Source organism: Chionomys nivalis, chromosome 6 (assembly GCF_950005125.1).
Source record: "Chionomys nivalis chromosome 6, mChiNiv1.1, whole genome shotgun sequence".
Classification (NCBI taxonomy): Eukaryota; Metazoa; Chordata; class Mammalia; order Rodentia; family Cricetidae; genus Chionomys; species Chionomys nivalis.
This window is the reverse complement of record NC_080091.1, coordinates 12,212,317-12,233,263: the sequence shown is the minus strand read 5'-3', so window position 1 is coordinate 12,233,263 and position 20,947 is coordinate 12,212,317. Positions and strand designations below refer to the sequence as shown.

The following is a 20,947-nucleotide window of genomic DNA, read 5'->3' as shown; positions in this document are numbered from 1 at the left end:
CCTGCCCTGGTCCCCCCTCACCTGCCCTGGTCCCCCCTCACCTGCCCCAGTCACCCTTACCTGTCCCATTGCCTACTCGCCTGCCCTGGTCTCCCCTCACCTTCCCCAGTTCCCCCTCACTTGCCATGGTTCTCCCTAACCTGCCCCAGTCACCCTCACCTGCTCTGGTCCCCCCACACCTTCCCCGGTCCCTCCTCTCCTGTCCTTATCACCCCTCACCTTCCCCAGTCCCTCCTTACCTGCCCTAGTCCTCCCTCACCTGCCCTTATCCCCCCTCACATGCCACAGTCTCCCCTTACCTGCCCCGTCCTCCTCTCCTTCCACAGTCCCCCCTCACCTGTCCCCAGTCCCCCCTTACCTGCCCTGGTCCTCCCTCACCTGCCCTGGTCTCCCCTCACCTGCCCTGGTCCCCTCTTACCTGCCCTGGTCCTTCCTTACTTGCCCTGGTCCTCCCTCACCTGCTCTGGTCCCCCCTCACCTACCATGCACCCCTCACCTGCCCTGGCCCCTTTCTCCCCTGTAGGTGAGGGTAGAACTCTTGTACAACCCAGCCTTCTGCAGCCTGGCCACCGCCAAGAAACGCTACTACCAGATCATTGAAATCCCTGCCAAGTCCTCTGTGGCAGTGCCTTATGTCATTGTCCCCTTGAAGATCGGCCTCCAGGAGGTGGAGGTCAAAGCTGCTGTTTTTGGCCAGTTCATCAGTGATGGTGTCAAGAAGACCCTGAAGGTCGTGGTGAGTCCTTGGAGGCACCTGCTGCCCCTAGCCTTCAGATCTCCCTGCTGTTGGCCTGGCTCTGAGACACCAAGGATCATAGCAGGGCTCAGGTGATACCGAACTTAGAACTGGCTGGGTCTTGGTGTGTAGTGCCCTGAACTAGTTCATACAAATCTCTGGGCTCTGTGCCCAATGGGATATCGACTGTCATCCTAGCACTGGGGAGGTGGGGCAGGAAAATCATGGATTTGAGGACGGCAGGGGTAACTCAATGAAACCCTGTCTCAAATTTTGAAAAAGGGAAAAGTCCTGGGAAGATGGCTCCACTGGCCAAGTGCTTGCTGTCCAAGCATAAGGACCTGAGCTCAGATCCCCAGAGCCCAAAGAGAAGCCAGAGGAAAAGGATCACTGATTACCGAGAGACTGCCTCAAAAGGCAGGGTCAGAAGAAGACATATAGCCTTGACATTTTCACATGCACACACTCACATGCATGCACACAACTTGCACATGCTCACACATGCATGCACACAATACGTGCATATGTGTACACACATGCATACACACTACACATACACAAATGCACACCTCACAGTCACACATGAACTTACACAGGCATGCACACTCGAACACACTTGCATACATGCATGCACACTTATACATACATGTACACCCCAAACAGTGCACTCCCATGTTCACCTGCACAAAAATGTTTGCACACTTGCATACACTCACACATACACTCACACACACATACACACTCACACATGCACAAACATACATGTAGTGTAAGTTTTTTCCCCTCTTTAACCAGTATTCCTGTTACTCTTGAGCTAGCCTGGTCACTTATTATACAGACTAATTCGTTACAATGTGTCTCTTGTCATTTACTGCATCCTCCTTCGCAGCCGGAAGGCATACGAGTCAACAAGACTGTGACCACCCGTACACTGAATCCAGAGAAGCTTGGCAAAGGTGAGGAGGCAGGAAGAGCAGGCAGGGTGGTGTGGGGCACCAGGAAAAGGGCAGGGGGTGGTGGCATCCACCTCTCTCACTATCACCCTGCAGAGGGCGTGCAGAGGGAGGATGTGCCCGCTGCAGACCTCAGTGACCAAGTGCCGGACACGGATTCTGAGACCAGAATTCTCCTGCAAGGTAGGATGGCCGCTTCCCTGGCATGAGGGTCCAGGCAGGGGTCAGGGCAGCTGGGAGCCGGAAGCTAATGGATGCCATCTCATGGGAGAAAGGGGAAGACCCTGCACCAGGATACAGGATCCAAATCTCAACTCTATTATTTCAAGTTGATTGATCTGGGACTCATTCTTAACAGAATGCCTCCCCATGCCTCAGTTTCCCCCTGTGAAAAATGAGGGCAATGATACTGTCTTAGTCACTGGTATATCACTGCCTGGAAACACCATGACCAAGGCAACTCTTATAAAGGAAGCATTTAACTGGGACTTGTTTATAATTTCAGAGGCTTAGTCCACAACCATCATGGTGGGGAACGAACAGGCATGGTGCTGGAGCAGTAGCCAAGAGCTACATCCTGATCCATGGGCAGAGGGAGAAGGAGCAAGGTTGGGCCTGCTGTGGGCTTTTGAACCCCCTAAGTCCACCCCAGTGACGCACCTCCTCCAGCAAGGACACACCTTCTAATCCTTCCCAGACAGTCCTACTAAGTGGGCACCAAGCATTCAGATGTAGGAGGCGCTGGGGGCCATTCTCATTCAGACACCACAGATACTCTCTGCCTATTTGCTGGGAGGGTGGGGCCATTGCAGTTCCAGCCCCCACTTTATCTCTCAGGAACAGTATGGCTTGTGTCTGCATGCAGGAGCCTCCTGCAGAAGTTAGTTCTGCAAATAGCACATGCTGGGAAAGATAATTAAGAAGCCACACCCTCCGAGTACAGAGGTTCTGCTCCTCTTACTTGGATCCAGGAAGAACGAGTAGGGGACATTGAGCCACCTGAGACAAGCTACCATAAGAGACAGTGCCCAACTTCAAAGTGATTTGGTGATTAAATGAGATGCTCTATAGAGCTCTCCAACAGACACTAGCAAGGAACTCTAAGCCAGAGCTGTCTGGCTGCTGCCATTATCTTGACTAAAGGTGAAATTAAATGTCCAAGACGAGCTACCACCTCCCCCTAAATCCACACAGGATTTAAATCCTCCTGCAGTCCCCAAGCCCTAGGCTTCGTCTGGTCAGAGACAGGCCTGACAGGCCTTTTCCTCCACACTCTGCTCCAGGGACCCCAGTGGCTCAGATGGTCGAGGATGCAGTGGACGCAGAGCGGCTGAAACATCTGATCGTGACACCCTCGGGCTGCGGGGAGCAGAACATGGTCGGCATGACACCCACAGTCATTGCCGTGCACTACCTAGACCAGACAGAACAGTGGGAGAAGTTCGGCCTGGAGAAGAGGCAGGAGTCTCTGGAGCTCATCAAGAAAGGTGGGGCCTGTGCTGGAAAACAGCAAACCAGCTTCTCTTTCAAAGTTCCCTCTGCTCCCCAGAATCTCTGCCCCTCACGAAACCCCGCCCCCTCTGCCCATAGGCCCCGCCTCTGTTCCAATCCCCCACCACCACCACCACACACACACACACACACACACACACACACACACACACACGCACACCCTCTGCCACTCGTCCTTCAGAGATGGTTTCCCTAGCTGCCTGGTCCCTCTCTCTACTCCAGACCCACCCCCTCATAGCACTCTCTCCAGCGCTCACTCTCCTCAGGCAGTCCCTTCCCCGACCTTGCTCCTGCCTCCCACCCCCAGCTCAGCTTTTTTCTTCAAGCCTTCCTTTAAAACCCACTCCCTTCCCAGGATCCTGATCCTACCTCTTTGAACCCTCATCCCACCTCACATAGGTGGCACCCTTGTCCTGCCCTTGGGGCACCCACTGCTCACCTTGGTCAGGCCAGGCTCAACCCACCCCTTTATTTTTTATTTTTTTTTATTTTTATTTTTTTAAATTCTTTTATTTATTATGTATACAATATTCTGTCTGTGTGCATGCCTGCAGGCCAGAAGAGGGCACCAGATCTCATTACAGATGGTTGTGAGCCACCATGTGGTTGCCGGGAATTGAACTCAGGACCTTTGGAAGAGCAGGCAATGCTCTTAACCTCTGAGCCATCTCTCCAGCCCTATTTTTTATTTTTTTTAAAGATTTATTTATTTATTACTTGTACAGCATTCCTTCCATGTGTGCCTGCATGCCAGAAGGGGACGCCAGGTCTCATTATACATGGCTGTGAGCCACCATGTGGTTGCTGGGAAATGAACTCAGGACCTCTGGAAGAGCAGTCAGTGCTCTTAACCACTGAGCCATCTCTCCAGCCCACCCCTTCCTTTAGTGACCCTTTCTACTCTCCACAGGGTACACTCAGCAACTGGTCTACAAACAGCCCAGTTTTGCCTATGCTGCCTTCCAACACAGGGCACCCAGCACCTGGTAAGTCCAGATGCTCAGTTTGACCTTCTCTGCCTCGACAGCCACCTGAGCAAGGCCTGAATCCCTACCAAGGGTGGTTTGGCCCCTATCTGTCTACAGTCAAGGCTCTGGAACTGAATGAGTCTTAGACTCCTTTAAGCAACCTACTTGATGCACCTTGAGCAACCCAAACTGAGTGGCAGGGGCACCATCACTCTCTGCTCATTGGTGGGTGAAGATGTCATTCTCTGGCTCTCAAAGTCGATTGGTTCATACGTGGTGTCCCCCACCCCCAGGCTCACAGCCTATGTGGTCAAGGTCTTCTCTCTGGCTGCCAACCTCATCGCCATTGACTCTCAGGTCCTGTGTGGGGCTGTTAAATGGCTGATTCTGGAGAAACAGAAGCCAGATGGAGTCTTTCAGGAGGACGGACCCGTGATTCTACAACAAATGATTGTAAGAGGCAGGGGGATTCCAGACAGAGATAAGTAGAGGGTCCCAGGAGGGAGAGGAGAGAACACTGCTCTGTCTGCTTGTTCACTTGGTGGAGGTGGGAGCCCGGTGTATAAATTTGTAAAACACTAAAGTATTGCAAGAATTCAGCGGCTGACATAGCCAGCCACAGGAGACATGCGTGGTATGTGCTTGGTGTAGACCAGAGAGTCCTCCAGGGCCACCTACGTTTTTCTTTTTCTTTGATTTTTTTGATTCTTTGTTTCTTTGTTTCTCTCTGTCTCTGTCTCTCTCTTTCTCTCCCTCTCTCTCTCTTCCCCCCACCCCGCTCTCCTCCCTCCTTTCCTCTTTCTTTCTTTCTTTCTTTCTTTCTTTCTTTCTTTCTTTCTTTCTTTCTTTTTTCTTTCTTTTTGAGACAGTATCTCACTGTCCCAAGGCTCACCAAGTAGGCTAAGCTGGCTGATCCCTGAGCCCCAGAGTTCTGGCCATCTCTGCCTGCCAATACCGGGTTCACCAGCACAAGCCACCATGCCCAGATATTTAATTTGTTAAAATGTGATTTCTGGGGCTTGAGGGTTGAGCCATCTCCCCAGGTCCTACTAAGTGTTTTGATTCATGATAGTCCACATTTTCTGTAGATCTGTCAGGGGATCTCTACCATAGATCAAGGAGCATTTGTCTGTCTGTGGAGTAGCTGACCGGCTCATGCCCATCCGGTTGGGCAAGAAGCCCTGTGAAGGCGAGCTGTGTGTGGTTTCCTCAACCATTACACCCTGCTACACCAGAGACAGCAGTCCAGGGGGATCCCAGTGACACAGAATGAACAAATAATTCAACTGATTCACACTAGCGGGGGGGGGGTGCTGAGCCCAGACTCCCCAAATCTTTAGGGTACTTGACAACCAGGTTTAGACGCATAAAGATTCTCTTCTGCTCCTCATCACAGGGTGGACTCCGGAACACCAAGGAGGCCGATGTGTCCCTCACAGCCTTCGTCCTCATAGCACTGCAGGAAGCCCGAGAAATCTGTGAGGGGCAGATCAACGTGAGTGTCCTGTCAGCCACCCAAGCTGTGGGGAGGGGTGTTCTCGTTTCTTCTCTATTGCTGGGATCGAACACTCTGACCAAAAGCAACCTGAGGGAGAAAAGGGTTTCTTTCAGGTTATAGCAACAGATCACGGACATCCCCGGGGGAAAGTCGAGGCAGGGACTCAAGGGCAGGCATGTTTGCTGTTCCATTACCTCAAACAAATGACCTCAGCTCACTCACAGCCAAAGAAATGGTGCTGCTGGCTGCTTCACTGGCAGGCTTAGACCTTCTTGGACAGCTCAGGACCACCTGCCTAGGAATTGTGCTGCCCACAGCGGCCTTCCCACATCTACTAACACTGAAGAGAATCCCCACAGATGACAAAGGTCCCGCTGATGTAGGCAGTTCACCAACTAGGGTTCTCCTCTATTACCCCGGGCTGTATCAAGCTGACAGTTGACGCTAAGGAGGGGAGAGGTTGTTGCCTTGAGCTGGGAGGTTTGGCCCTCTCTACTTACTAAAAATGGTCTGACGATAAACCATGACACCTGGTGTGTATCGCTGTGATCTCGGGTTTTTACCTCTGAAAAAGTATATGACTTTTCCTGGGGAGACACAAAGAAATGTCTATCATCCTAGATAGTGATCAGTACCAAACCAAAAAAATGATTGCGCCAAGTTCAGCTTGAACATTGCATCAAGTTTGTTGGGGTCACCTATGGGAGCATGGGGACGCAAGGGCAGCTGAATTGCCAAAAAGCCCACCCCACCGTGGATAATGAACTGCACAGCTAGAGTTCCTTGCACAGCTTATGGGTGGGTCTACCCTAGAGACCCCTCCCCCCAGCGGTGGCTTTCTGCCTTTGTAGCCAGGAGGGGCTTTCTGCATCTCTCAGCTTTCAGGAGAGTTCCGAGTTTTGGGGCCTTCTAAGCCTCTAAGTCTCTTGCTGTCTTTCTGAGTTTTATGAACCATTGCCACCCTCTCGGAGGGAATGTTTCAACTCAGCGCCAACAGCTACCCATCTTAGTTCAGTGAACGTGCAAATGGCAAACCCCTCCTAAGGCGACATGGTGACCATGAAGATGGATGAAGGCTCCAGCTGGCGTGCTGGATCTTGTTTCTAGTATATGCCAACGTGGGACATTTTATGACATCGTTTTGTTTAGTGACAACCTCTGGGGAGTATTTACATGACCATAATTCACTGTTGTTATGAGGCAGGGCTCATCCACCCAAGAACCCACAGTCACACCCCCTTCTGCACACCCCTAGTGTACAGACTTCTCCAGGCGCATAAAAGGGTTCAGCAGAGGGCACCACACCAGTGGCCCCAATGACTAGAGGATTCTTAAAGTCAATACAGGGGGTCCCCCAGGGCAGATTCAGGGGAGTCCCCCAGGGCAGATTCAGGGGAGTCCCACAGGACAGATTCAGGGGAGTCCCACAGGGAAAATGTTATCCTGGTGGCCCAGAAGTCATGTTTGTGAGATCCCAACTGTTGTCTCTCCCAGAGCCTCCCCGGGAGCATCAACAAGGCAGGGGAGTACATCACAGCCAGTTACCTGAACCTGCAGAGACCATACACAGTGGCCATCGCTGGGTATGCCCTGGCCCTGATGGGGAAACTGGAGGAGCCTTACCTCAGCAAGTTCCTGAACACAGCCAAAGGTGAGGAATCGCCTCAAGGGGAAGGGGTGTATGGTTGGGGGTGAGGGTCAACTCAAGTGAAGATCCTGGACACACAGTGAGCCAGGACACGTGATTCTTAGCTGAGGGGTGAGGTGGATGGCCCCACCTTGACTGCAGTGGAAGCCTCTCAAGTCTGTGGACTCTTCAGTGTAAATCACACAAGAGTCCCGGGGCACCTTTCATTCAACCATACCCTGGGCATCCATATCAGAAGGGCGACTGAAGGAGAGGCAGGGGCTGCTGGACTGGAGATGCTCTTGAGTTCTTTTCCTGTTTCTGTTATAAAGTGCCCCAGTGAAAGCAACCCAAGGGAGGAAGGCTTCATTTCAGCTCAAGGGTGGAATCCATCATAGCTGGAAATCAAGGCAGTGAGAGCTAATCAGAAAGCAGAGAGATGCTGGGTTCATTCCTCCATCTTACCCATTCTGGTACCCACCCCAGGGAAAGGTCACGATGGGTTCTTCCACACCAGTTAACATAGTCAGGATGATTCCCACCGGCAAGGCCAGGGGATTGTCTCCCAGGTCACTCAGACTGACAGTCCACACTGAGCACAAGAGAGTTGGACAAAAGCATGGCCACCCGGACATGGGGCAGGCCAGATCCCGAGTAACTCTCAGGTACACAGTGCATGAGAGGCCGGGGTGTTTCCTGTGCAGATCGGAACCGCTGGGAAGAGCCCGGCCAACAGCTCTACAATGTGGAGGCCACGTCCTATGCCCTCCTGGCCCTGCTGCTGCTGAAAGACTTCGACTCTGTGCCTCCTGTGGTCCGCTGGCTCAATGAGCAAAGATACTACGGGGGCGGCTACGGCTCCACACAGGCAAGTGGGCTCTGTGCAGGCAAGTGGGCTCCAGTTCCAACGTTTGCTTCCCAGGTCTCCTGGAGGAGACACCAAGACCCAGGCATGTAGCTCCTCCATCTGAGCAGTGCAGGTGATGGAGAAACTGGATCTCATGCCTTGTTTCCCAGGCCCCCAATGGCACCCTTACTCACTAGAGGGTTCTAGATTATATTCTTCATTAGACTAGGCTCTCAATGTTCCCCGTTCTCATCAAAATGTTCCAGATCATGTTCCTAGGCTTCCCCCCAACCGCACCCTAACTGGAAAGTCTAGATCACTTTCCTTGTTTCATCAGTCTCTTGATGTGCCCCCGCATCACTGGAAGATTCTAGAACATGGTCTCAATTTGACCAGGCTCCCAGTGTCTCCCTTTGTCATGTGTGGGCTCTAGATCATGTTCATGGGTTCACTATACTCCCAATGTCACCTTATCACTGGACCATTCTAGATTGTTTCCTTCATTCATTCAAGGAGACTCCCAATATTCCCCCCCCCTCGTGTGTGTGGGGTTCTAGATCGCATTCTATGTTCCACTGGATTCTCAAATGTCACAGTCTCCAATCAGTGAGATCTAGACCAAGATCCCAATACCACCCACCTTTCACGTTTTGTCATTGATGTATTCTATTTCTGTTCTCACCTCCACGAGGGCACTGCCCAATGCATCTTTCTCTAGAACTTTCCAGATGATGGTTTTGGCAATTTAGGGCAAGCTCAGGCTCTGGCTTGATCTTTCTTTGGGCTCCCAGTCACTTTTCGGTGTTCCATCCTCCATATCACTTCAGAGCTTGGTGCCCCCACACTCTGGGTCTATTGTCTTTCTCAGGAAATGGTTCTAGATTAATTCCTGGCTCACTAAGCCCTAAAGTCCTCCCTTTTGAGGAGTTTTGAGGTTCTAGACCTTCAGTCGTACACTTGAATTGCCACCTGTGAGGTGGCAGGGAAGCCTGTTTCTTCGGCACCCCTCGGCTGCAGCACAGTCCAGGTTGCAGGAAAGGAAAGGGAGGCATGCATATATCCTGGTAGATACTGGCGTGTTTTCAGCATCGCCAGCATCTGAACAAAAGCCTGCTCCCTTGGAAAATTCTAGACAGTCCTTCGGTGCCCAGTGACCTCTGCCAGTCCCTTCACACTCTGGCGGGTCCTAGGTCACAGGCTTACTGATAACCATCCCTGAATTGAGTTTCTAGTGATCTCTGCTAGTCCCTTCACACTCTGGTGGGTTCTAGGCCACAGGCTGACTGATAACCATCCCTGGCCCAATTTTCTCTCACAGGGAGCTCTGGGACATCCACCTCTTTCCAACTTTATCTTTGCAGTATCCGGCAGGTTCTGTGTGTGGCGCTGATGCCATAATTTTGACCCATACATGATCATCTCTCCCCAACACTTCCTAACCACCAATGAGAATGCAAAGCTAACCATCTTTCCCTCACACGGGCTCTAGGCCACCTTCATGGTATTCCAAGCCTTGGCCCAATACCAAACAGACGTCCCTGACCACAAGGAGTTGAACATGGACGTGTCCTTCCACCTTCCCAGCCGCAGCGCCCCAACCATGTTCCGCCTGCTCTGGGAAACTGGCAGCCTCCTACGATCAGAAGAGGTATGGTCTTACCCCTCCCTTTCCTCTCTTCCTCCTTCTGTACCATCCAGGGCTACAGGAGAGAGGTTGTTAGATACCTCGCGGGAACCGTATGCGCTCACGTGTATGCATGTCTATGTACAGGTGTGGGTACATTTGTGTGGTGTGGACCGGAGGACAACCTTACATGCCATTCCTTAGGTGCTGTCCATATTACTTGTTGAGCTAAGACTCTCACTGGGCTAAAGTTTACCAAATAGACTAGACTAGGTGGCCAGCAGGCTCCAAAGATCCCCCTGTCTCTGCCTCCCCAGTGCTAGGATCTCAAGCCCATGCCCAGTTTGTTTGACATGGATTCTTGGTATCAAACCCAGGTTCTCACGTTTATCAGACAAGCACCTTGCCCACTGGGCCATCTTCCTGGTCCTGAAGCCGGCTGTTAACTTCCCCTCTTCTCTCCCCCAACCCTGTGCAGACCAAGCAAAATGAGGCCTTCTCTCTGACAGCCAAAGGAAAAGGCGAAGGCACATTGTCGGTAAGGAAGGGGAACCACACCTGCTGGAACCTCCTTTTCTCCTGCCCCCTCCCCGTCCTCAGCCATGCAGTGTTCTCATGGGGTCCTGCGCTCATCCCCCCAGGTAGTGACAGTGTATCATGCCAAAGTCAAAGGCAAAGTCACCTGCAAGAAGTTCGACCTCAGGGTCACTATAGAACCAGCCCCTGACACAGGTAAGAGGAATGACCCCCCTGTCACCTTCCGACCCCAGTCCTGTCCCATCCCTGCCCTCCTCCTGAACCAGGACCCAAAGACACCATGTATCCTTCTGTCTCTGTTTGTAGCCAAGAAGCCCGAGGAGGCCAAGAGAACCATGACCCTTAGCATCTGCACCAGGTGAGGATCTGGGTCCCTGGGGTTCATCCTGGTTACTCTCTCCCTCTAGAAAGACTTCGTCTTCGTGGCAGGCCAGAGCCCCTGCTTTGGGCATGCCGCAAGCATTGTAGCCATGAGTGGCATCCTCAGTCCATCTCCTTCCCCTCTGTTCACTTCTTCATTCATGCTGGCAAGCTTGCCATCTCCCGGGGCACACCGCGCGTCTCTTGCAAGACCATTCCCTCCATCGTCCCTCCTGCCGTTGGCGTCACATTCAGACTTCACTGCCTGGGCAGTTTTCTCTTTTCTTATTTGTGACCATCTCTGTTGGCCTGTTTCCTCTCTCCGTGATCATGTGAGCGCGCACGCTCGCGCGTGAATTGTGTATGTGTGTCTGTGTATTCGTGCACATGTGTGTATATGTATGTGTGTGTTTGTGTGTACACATTTTTTATGCCACAGCTTATACATGGAGGTAGGAAGACAGTTTGTAGGAGTTGGATCTCTCTTTTCACCATGTGGGGTCCTAGGTTTGAACTCAGGTTGTTAAGCATAGTGGTTAGTACCTTTACCCACTGAACCATCTCCCTGGCCAGAAATTCTCGTTGGCCTGGAATTCGCCAAGTACGCAAGGCTGGTCAGGCAGTGAGCTCAAAGATCCACCTGACTATGCCCCCAGGGTTGGAACTACAAGTGTGTTCCAGGGAGATGGGCTCAGTGATTAATGGTATTAGCCACCATAGGTTGATTTCTTCTTCTTAACATGGATAATGGGGGATTAAACTCAGGTGTAGATGGAGCTCTGGGCAGGCCTGCTTTTCGTCCTGCCTGGATCACACTCGGCTAGCTTTACACCCGAAATAACAACACACAAACTGTATTCATTTAAACACTGCCTGGCCCATTAGCTCTAGTCTCTTACTTGCTAATTCTCACATCTTGGTTAATGTGTGTAGCACCACGAGGTGGTGGCTAACCAGTAACATTCTAACCTACATCCATCTTGGGCGGGAGCTTCATCACGACTGCCTCACTGCCTTCTTCCTCCCAGCATTCTGTTCTGTCTTCCCCGCCTACTTATGTTCTGACCTATCAGGCCAAGAAGTTTTGTTTATTAATTAACCAATGAAAACAACAGATAGATAGAAGACCCTCCTACATCATTTCCCCTTTTTCTGTTTAAACAAAAAGAAAGGCTTTAACTTTAACATAGTAAAATTACATATAACAAAACAGTTATTAAGCAAGAATTACAATATTTATATCTATTTTATCTTTTATCATAACTAAGGAAAACTAAAATTAAGACTATCCGTCCTTCAACTCCATCAAAGACTCCAGAAGGATATCATATTACCTAAGTAAACAAGAAGTAAGCAACTTCCAACTCTAGAAATGACAGAGACATCTCGCTGCCTTGACAGTCACCTAAAGTTCCTCTGTACCATTGGGGCATCCATCTTCAGCCTACAGGCCCATAGTATCCAGTAGATTTTTCCACGAAGCAGGAAATTTCAAAGACAGTTCAGTCACTATCTGCTGTGTCCTGCAAAATGTCTCGCAGACTCTTTCATGAATCAGGAACCCCAAAAGACCATCTCACCTTTAGACAAGTTCAGCAGTCCTCTCTCTGTGGGTTCTTTGTGTCCAGTTTATGCAACAGTCCAGGCAAGAGCAGTTTCTTGCCCAAATGTCTAATCAACTCCATAAGGAGCCTCTTTGATGCCCATCTTCCTCTTGAAGTAGGTTTGTGCTGCCAGGAGCAAATATGTCTCATTGTCATGAAAAACCCTAAGTTATTAAAACATTTTAAATACCATATTCTGCAGTCTTTGAAAGATATGAAGAATGCCTATCTAACTGAAATATATCTCTATATATCTAGAAAATCTGACTAACGTGACTACAAGCTTGACGATTATTGATGATTAGCCATTAACAACCTATATTTCCTAATTATACATTACATTTTTAAATGAATTACACAATCATAATACCTTAATCAAGAGCAGATATACATATACATATAACAAAATTTATATCAATGTAAATTATTCATATCTATATCATATCCCCCTTTAAATGTAAAAGAACATTTATAAACAGTATTTGGGAATATGGGCAGTTTTTTCTCTCCAAACTGCTTCGTGCTGAATGGGGGCACTGTTATTTAAGTCTTTCATGGTATAACCTGTGTGCTAGATTCATCTCAGTAAGCAGTTGAGTGAAGTAATTTTTTTGAAGGTGTTCACAGCAACCTTTCAGGAGGGCGTGGTCCATCATACCATATTGGGATAGAAGCAATCCACAGGGTCTCACCCTCTGTGAAAACAAAAGAAGAACTTTTCCAAAGCTTTATAACCTTAGATCCAAATTTTGAAGTCAAGGTATTTTCAAAAGATCTATGTTAGATTAGTTCAGCAGCATTTATAAACAAATATCTTTTAGTAGCTGTTGCTCCTTCCTCGGCATTCAGACAATGCAAAGAGAGCATACTAGCATACAGTATCAAGATTCTCTGTATTTTCCATCTTTGTGCGGCTTTATTTTAACCTGTATTTCTTTTGTTTTTACTTTCTGAGACAGGTTCTCTGTATATCTTTGTCCTGGAATAACTGTAGACCAGGCTGTCCTTGAACTCTCAGAGATCTGTCTGTCTCTGCCTCCCAGGCATTAGGATTAAAGGTGTATCCAGCCACACCTTGAAGTCACAGAGGTCAATCTACCTCTGCCTCCCAAGTGTATATGGTGTATACCACCATATCCAACTACTGTCTTTCTTTTTCTTTTTCTTTTTTTTTTACTTTAAGACTTTAACCTTTAGCCTACATATATTTTTAACACACTGTAAACTATTTAGAGGTTTTCTTCGACTTTGAATCTTTCTTTTACTGAATATCTCTCTTTTTGTGACCACATGAGTCTTTAATTTACCAAGCAATATTGGTAGTACTAAAGTTGTGGCTTTGGTGACTGGATCCAACCCATTCCTTAGCGTTACAGTCTCATGGCAGAGGTACCAGCTGTAGCCATGTTTATCACCACAACTCTATGGCATTTCAAGATCCCTGACAGCAAGCAAGCTGCAGCATTCTGCTCACAGACCACACTCAGTCAGACTGCCTGTTTGAGTCAGAGTTTGCCCTGGCAGGATGGCCCAGTTAGCCAGCATTTTAAAATGGTGCAGCTTTTTTCCTGCTACGGCTGAGAACTGAAAATCATCCATTCAGCTTTTCATCAACACCGTTTAAGTGTTTTGTGGCAGGACCTCTTAAAAGAGCGGCAAGGTTTTGCAGCTAAAGCTGAGTCAGGAAGCCTCTCTTAGATGAGAGTGCTTGCTTGCCTCTAGCAAGCAGAGTAGACCCAAGAAATTGCTGCTACCAAGAAAACATGTTTTACTCTATTCTTTCCCAAGCTTTCTCAGGCTTTCTGTGGATTCAGTTATCCACGTCTGGGTGCCATTTGTAAAAGGAGCTGTGGGCAGGCCTGCTTTTCATCCTGCCCGGATCACACATGGCTAGCTTTACGCTCGAAATAACAACACACAAATTGTATTCATTTAAACACTGCCTGGTCCATTAGCTCTAGCCTCTTACTTGCTAATTCTCACATCTTGGTTAACCCATTTCTCTTAATGTGTGTAGCACCACGAGGTAACAGTCTAACCTACATCCATCTTGGGCTGGAGCTTCATCACGACTGCCTCACTGCCTTCTTCCTCCCAGCATTCTGTTCTGTCTTCCCCGCCTACTTATGTTCTGACCTATCAGGCTAAGAAGTTTTGTTTATTAATTAACCAATGAAAATAACAGATAGATAGAAGACACTCCGACATCACTCAGGTCCTCATGTTTGCACAGCAAGCACTTTACTGATTAAGCTGCCACGCTGGCCCTCCACACTGCCACGATGTCCCACCACACGGCCATGCCGGCACTCCACACTGCCCCCACTGGCCTCCACACTGCCACGCTGGCCATCCACATTGCCATGCTGGCCTCCACACTGCCACACTAGCCCTCCACATTGCCACTCCAGCCCTCTACACTGCCATGCCAGCCCTTCACACTGCCACAGTGCCCTCCACAGTGCCAAGCCAGCCCTCCACATTGCCACACTGACCCTCCATATTGCAAGATTAGCCCTTCAGACTGCCACACTGGTCTTCCACATTGCCACGCCAGCCCTCCACACTGCCACGCTGGCCCTCCACCACTCCATACCATCCTGTCAGTCATCCACACTGCCACACCAGCTCTGGGATGACTCACTCAGTAGCCCAGGCTATCCTCAGCCCATAATCCTCCCACCTCAGCCTCTGACAGCATCATGAACCACGATGCCTGTCTGTGTCTACTTACATTGCCCTCAGACAAGTATTTCCCAAACCGAACTCTTCTTCAGTGCTGGGTGGGAAGCAGGAGCCTGGAGTGAGACCCATCATCCAGACACTGACCTTGGATACTGCCCCCATCCTGAAATCACACAACCTTTTATTCTGCCATGGACAGGTATCTGGGAGATGTGGATGCCACCATGTCCATCCTGGACATCTCCATGATGACTGGATTTGTTCCAGACACAAACGACCTGGAACGGGTAGGGAGGCTCGGGGCTGGGGTGCAGGAGAAGAGTCTGAGGTCTGGAAGAGGCTGCAGGGAGACAAGGAGGGATTTTCACCAACTCTGCTCTTCCCCAGCTGAGCACGGGAGTGGACAGATACATCTCCAAGTATGAGATGAACTCAGCCTTCTCCACCAAGAACACCCTTATCATCTACCTCGAAAAGGTACTGTTGCCCCAGGGGGGCTTCCATGCCCCTCTTCTTTCCCCTTCCTAGCTGAGTTTCTCCCTCCATTGTGACAGCTAGCTCAGGCTAGCCCAAGCTTGGGAATACAAGATCTGTGCTGTGAGGTGGTCAGAGAGTTTCTAAAATAAGGTGACCAGCCTAAGATTGTCGCCCGTCTCCCCCATAGTCTAATTGGTGTGGGTAAGTGACAAGAGACATAATTCTGTTCCTTATGCAGGGACCAGACTCCTTCCACATTGGGGTCTGCCATCCTTAGAATCTTCGCGTTTGTAGCAATAGTCTAAGAAAAGTGAACTTTGAGTGAGTTTGATAGTGAATGCAGGGTCTCTCCATGTAGCCTGAACTGGCCCCCAAACTCACAGTTCCTCCTGCCTCATCCTCCTGAGCACTGGAGTGATAGCAGTATGTCACCGTACCCAGGTATCTGTAATGTTTCATGAGCACTGTCATAGCACCCTTCACGTTGTTCTCACAAAACACCTGAGGTGGTGTGACATAGAGAGGGACTAAGCTCAAAGTTTTGGATAAAAAAGGCCAGAGAATGAGTGATCCCAACTATTTAGCCTCTAACAAAAGCTTCCGGGCATAATGGCCAGAGAGAGCGCAAGGATAAAGCCGCACACTGCAGGCAGGGCCGAGAGAAGTCCAGGAAGCCCACTCATTGTTATAATGACCTACATCACAGTGACAAACCAGCTCCTCCCAGCCAGGCATTAATCCCCTATGGCCCAGTTACCTCCCCATGGTTGGGTCTAGTTTATGCCATTATATTGTGGCTGCGGTGTGAATGAAGAGAAGTCATATGCAGACAACAGCAGGGAGACAGTGACCAGCTGGCCGGAGCTCTGTCACCTGATACCTCTAACTCGGAGTAAAGCTGCAAACATTCACTGATGCTGACTCTTCCCACACCTTCTAGAGCAGGGCTTCTCAACCTTCCTGACACCACAACCCTCTACTGCACCTCCTCATGTGGTGCCGACCTCCAACCATAAGATTTGTTTTATCACTACTTCATAACTAAAATGTACTAGTGTTATGAATCATAACGTAAATATCTGTACTTTCCGATGGTCTCAGGTGACCCCTGTGAAAGGGTCATTCAGCCCCCAAAGGGGTTACAACCCACAGGTTGGAAACCACTGTTCTAGAATATGCTTGGTCCCACAACTCTTCACGGTGGTTCCAAGGGTTCCCTCTGTGACACTCACTGACAGCTCCATTCTTCCCCTCAGATCTCACACTCCGAAGAAGAATGTCTGTCCTTCAACGTTCACCAGTTCTTCAATGTGGGACTCATCCAGCCCGGGTCGGTCAAGGTCTACTCCTATTACAACCTGGGTGAGCAGCCAGTGAGGACTGGGTATTGGGTGTTCTGGGTGTTCAAGGAACCTGGAGATCTGAGCATCACATCTGGCAGCACCAATGATCAAAACATTGGGGGTCCTGGGGGTGCATGTGCTGAGGCTCTTTGGGTCCTAGGAACAGAAGAATTGGGAGACTCGGAGTCCAAGGATTTGTAGGTTGGGGTTTGAGGGTCCCAGAGACCTAGAGGTTGGAGGTCTGAGGGTCACAGGGATCTGGAGGCTGGGGGGCCTGAGAATCCCAGGGACCTAGAATTTTGACATCTGAGCGTCTCGGGGCTCTAGATGGAGTCTCAAGACATTACCGTCTAAAGGTCGAAAGATCAAAGACCTGGGGTCTGAGCGTCACAGGGGTCTGAGGTTGGGGACCCAGCATCTCAGTGCTAAGGGGACTAAAATATTGGGCATTTCATAGCAGGAATGGTTCCCGAGGTGCAGTCCCTGGCCCTCTGACTTCTCCTCACTTCTCCCCACAGAGGAATCCTGCACCCGGTTTTACCATATGGATAAGGAGGATGGAATGCTGAGCAAGCTCTGCCACAATGAAATGTGCCGCTGTGCTGAGGGTAGGCAGAAGGATGGTGGGCACCAGGAGGGTGGGCACCTGTAGGGTGGGCACCGGAAGAGTGGGCACCAGGAAGTGGGCACCATGAGGGTGGGCACCAGGAAGATGGGCACCAGGAAGTGGGCACCGGGAGGTGGGCACAAGGAGGGTGTGAAGGGTGGATCTGTGGAAGGCACAGCGACATAGACCCTCCACTCCCATGGGTGGGGGATGGCCTCATCCAGGGTATATGGAGTGGGATAGGTGTCCCCTCTGGGCCCAGCTCCAACACAGACAGTGGGTCCTGGAAGGGCAGAGGGACTCAAGAGCCTGTGTCACCCCCCACCCCCACAGAGAACTGCTTCATGCATCAGGCACAGGAGAAGGTCAGCCTGAACGACCGGCTGGAAAAGGCTTGCGAACCTGGAGTGGACTACGGTGAGTGTGGCTTCTAGTGGGTTTGTCAGACCTTGCAGAGTGAGCGACAGGTGGCTTGATGGTGTGTGACCAGCAGGGAACAGCCATGGTGCGTGTGGATGTGTGTGACTGTTGTGTTTGGGACATGTGTAGATGAGTAGCGAAGGGCCATTGTCCGTGTTGTGTGATGTTCCCTGGGGAGACATTCACCCCAGATAGAGCACAGACCACTCAGGTCCAGCCTGCTGAACCAGTGAGTTGCTGGGGTTCCTCATGAGAGTTGGAATACGGGGTTCCTTCAGGAGGGTGAGTGACTTTTGTAGGCTCTGGAAGAGGCCTTGTGGGCCTTGTGAGTCCCACTTATTTCCTGAGCCTCAAGGGCCCTTCCTCCATAACCAGAAGTTTCAGTGACAAGAACGTAGCTAAACAGTAGGGAATTGGTGGTGAGAGAAGGTGGGTGTGACCACGGGTGGGGTTGGCCCGAGGCTGTAGTCCATAGCCGTGGTTGAGTGGGACTGTGGATAGGGACAGCTCAGTCAGCGTGGCTCTGGAAACCCAAGCATGAGGTTTGATCCCCAGGACCTAGCTAAAATCTCAGCATGGTGGCACCTGTCACTAACTTGAGCACCAAGGAAGCAGAGCCAGGAGGTTCTCAGGGCCAACCTAGCCATACCAGTGAGTTCAAGGTCTCAGTAAGATCCCGTCTCAAAAAACCACAAGGGACAAGGCTGACTGGAGAGCTGGCTCCCTGAGTTTGAGCACTCCACATCAGATGCCTGGAACTTCACCTCCAGGAGATCCAGCACCCTCTTCTGTCTTCTTCAAATGCTGCAGTCACACACATAGACACACGCAAAAACAGAAAAGGACAAAGGTGGTCTCTGACCTCCACACACACATACACCCGCCCACACACATGACCGTGTACACATATTCCGATTGGCCTCTCTGTGACAGAGCATGACCTAAAGCATCTGGAGAGGGAAAGGTTTATTTCATTTTATAGTTGACCGTTTGTCATCAAGGGAAGAATTGAAGCAGAGACCAGGGAGGAATGCCGTGTCCTAATGCCCCAACCCCCAGGCCTGCTTAGCTACCTTTCTTACACAGCCCAGGCCCACCTGCCAAGCGATGGCATTGCTCACCGTGGGCTGGACACTCCTTATTAGTTAGCAATGAAGAAAATGCCCCCACAGACATAGCCACAGGCCACGCTGATGGAAACAGTTCCTCAGCTGAGATTCCCTCTTCCCGATCTGTCAAGTGGATAACAGACACCATGACAACATGTGAACATATTCACAGAGACACAAACACACACATGGTAGCTACAGCTGTGCATGCACCTGTAGCTGAAGGTGATTGTAATTGCACATGCCTGACTGTGAATTGGACGTGTGTTTTGGTGACAGTGGTGACTTTGAGTAGCTGTATATTTGCAGTGAGTGGTCAGGGGTGACTGTGGATCACAGTCATAGCAATCATGAACATGACTGTCCTTACACCTGGCTGATCATGTGTGTGGTGTGATCTGGCTGGTTACCATGGTTGCATGATTCTGTCATTGGGGATGGCTGTGCTGAGAATAGTTGCCTCTGTCTGTGACTACTTGCCTAAGACTCTAATTGTGTCCATGGTATATGTGTGTAGTGAGGAGGCGAGCAGGCCTGCTTTTCGTCCCACCCGGCTCCAACACGGCTAGCTTTACACCCGAAATAACAACACACAAACTGTATTCATTTAAACACTGCTTGGCCCATTAGTTCTAGCCTCTTATTGGCTAACTCTCACATCTTGATTAACCCATTACTAATAATCTCTGCAGCACCACAAGATGGTGGCTTACCAGGAAAGATTCAGTATGTCTGACCTGGCAGCTGGCTCCATGGCGTCTGCCTCACTGCCTTCTACGCAGCATCCTGTTCTGTTTACTCCGCCTACCTAATTTTCTGTCCTATCAAAGGGCCAAGGCAGTTTGTTTATTAACCAATGAAAATAACACATAAACAGATGACCCTTCTCCATCATGAGTGTCTATGAATGTGCACACAGTTCTGTGGCCTGGGGTTGCCCATGAGACTTTACCATGGATGTCTGTGCCTGTGGGCAGCTCTAACTACTCCCAGGTAGCTATGGTGGATTACATGAGTGTGTCTGAGCGTGGCTGTGGGATGGCCTGGTTGTGTGCATTCCTGGCAGGGGACAGGCTGAGGTGTCGGCAGCTCTGACTTAGCCTGTCTCTGCTTTTGGTGGGGGAGTCACATGGTCAGGTGCATGTGCTGGTGAGAGCCCACTGGCCAACCCAACTCATGCCCATCACTGCCCCTCCCCCTACAGTGTACAGGACCAGGCTAGTTGCTACAAAGCTGTCTAATGACTTTGATGAGTACGTCATGACCATCGAGCAAGTCATCAAGTCAGGTAGCTAGCCCCTCTGTCCTCCCACCTCCCCATCCCGCTCCCTCTGCAGGAGCTCAGCCTCCCCTCCCCTGCTCCACAGGCTCAGATGAGGTGCAGGAAGGGCAGGAACGCACGTTCATCAGCCACGTCAAGTGTAGGCAAGCCCTGAAGCTGCAGGACAAGAAGCAGTACCTCCTGTGGGGCCTGTCCTCCGACCTCTGGGGAGAGAAGCCCAAGTAAGTGTCCACCCTGCTGCTGTGCTGTGCAAGTGGCTGACCCTTTAGCCCCGCCCACCGCTCCAGGAGCTGCCCTCACCTGTTCTCCCTTCCCCAGCACCAGCTACATCATTGGGAAGGATACTTGGGTGGAGCTCTGGCCCGAGGCTGAAGAATGCCAGGATGAGGAGAACCAGAAACAGTGTGAGAACCTCGGGGCGTTCACAGAGACCATGGTGGTCTTCGGCTGCCCCAACTGACCACAGCCCAGTTCTCCAATAAAGCTTTGGTTATATTTCACTCTCTTTCCGGTGTCTGGAGTTATGGTGTGGTGTGTGTGTGGGGTGTGTGTGTGTGTGTGTGTGTGTACATGTGGACACCAAAATTCTTTCCTTTTTTTCTTTTCTTTTTGTTTGTTTGTTTTTCTTTTCATTTGTTTTTCAAGGCAGGGTTTCTCTGTCCTGGTACTCACTACATAGACCAGTTTGGCCTCAAACTCACAGAGCTCTGCCTGCTTCTGCCTCCAGAGTGCTGGGATTCAAGGCATGGGCCACCACC

At 50.4% G+C, this 20,947-nt stretch overlaps 1 protein-coding gene across 1 annotated transcript in view; it reads left to right on the top strand.

The window, feature by feature from the left end:
* Window positions 1-20,694, top strand: part of LOC130875468 (complement C3-like) — a 30,805-nt gene extending 10,111 nt beyond the window's left edge. The window contains exons 21-41 of the mRNA XM_057771321.1: window positions 524-736; window positions 1,626-1,692; window positions 1,786-1,872; window positions 2,973-3,176; window positions 4,112-4,187; window positions 4,463-4,622; window positions 5,566-5,664; window positions 7,162-7,318; window positions 7,999-8,162; window positions 9,631-9,789; window positions 10,244-10,303; window positions 10,407-10,497; window positions 10,609-10,660; window positions 15,151-15,238; window positions 15,339-15,428; window positions 16,685-16,790; window positions 17,290-17,379; window positions 17,712-17,795; window positions 20,112-20,195; window positions 20,275-20,410; window positions 20,508-20,694. Of these exons, the coding sequence (XP_057627304.1) occupies window positions 524-736; window positions 1,626-1,692; window positions 1,786-1,872; window positions 2,973-3,176; window positions 4,112-4,187; window positions 4,463-4,622; window positions 5,566-5,664; window positions 7,162-7,318; window positions 7,999-8,162; window positions 9,631-9,789; window positions 10,244-10,303; window positions 10,407-10,497; window positions 10,609-10,660; window positions 15,151-15,238; window positions 15,339-15,428; window positions 16,685-16,790; window positions 17,290-17,379; window positions 17,712-17,795; window positions 20,112-20,195; window positions 20,275-20,410; window positions 20,508-20,649 (2,409 nt within the window). The 3' untranslated portion in view covers window positions 20,650-20,694. The remainder of the gene's footprint in view (window positions 1-523; window positions 737-1,625; window positions 1,693-1,785; window positions 1,873-2,972; window positions 3,177-4,111; window positions 4,188-4,462; window positions 4,623-5,565; window positions 5,665-7,161; window positions 7,319-7,998; window positions 8,163-9,630; window positions 9,790-10,243; window positions 10,304-10,406; window positions 10,498-10,608; window positions 10,661-15,150; window positions 15,239-15,338; window positions 15,429-16,684; window positions 16,791-17,289; window positions 17,380-17,711; window positions 17,796-20,111; window positions 20,196-20,274; window positions 20,411-20,507) is intronic.
* Window positions 20,695-20,947: the final 253 nt, after the last annotated feature.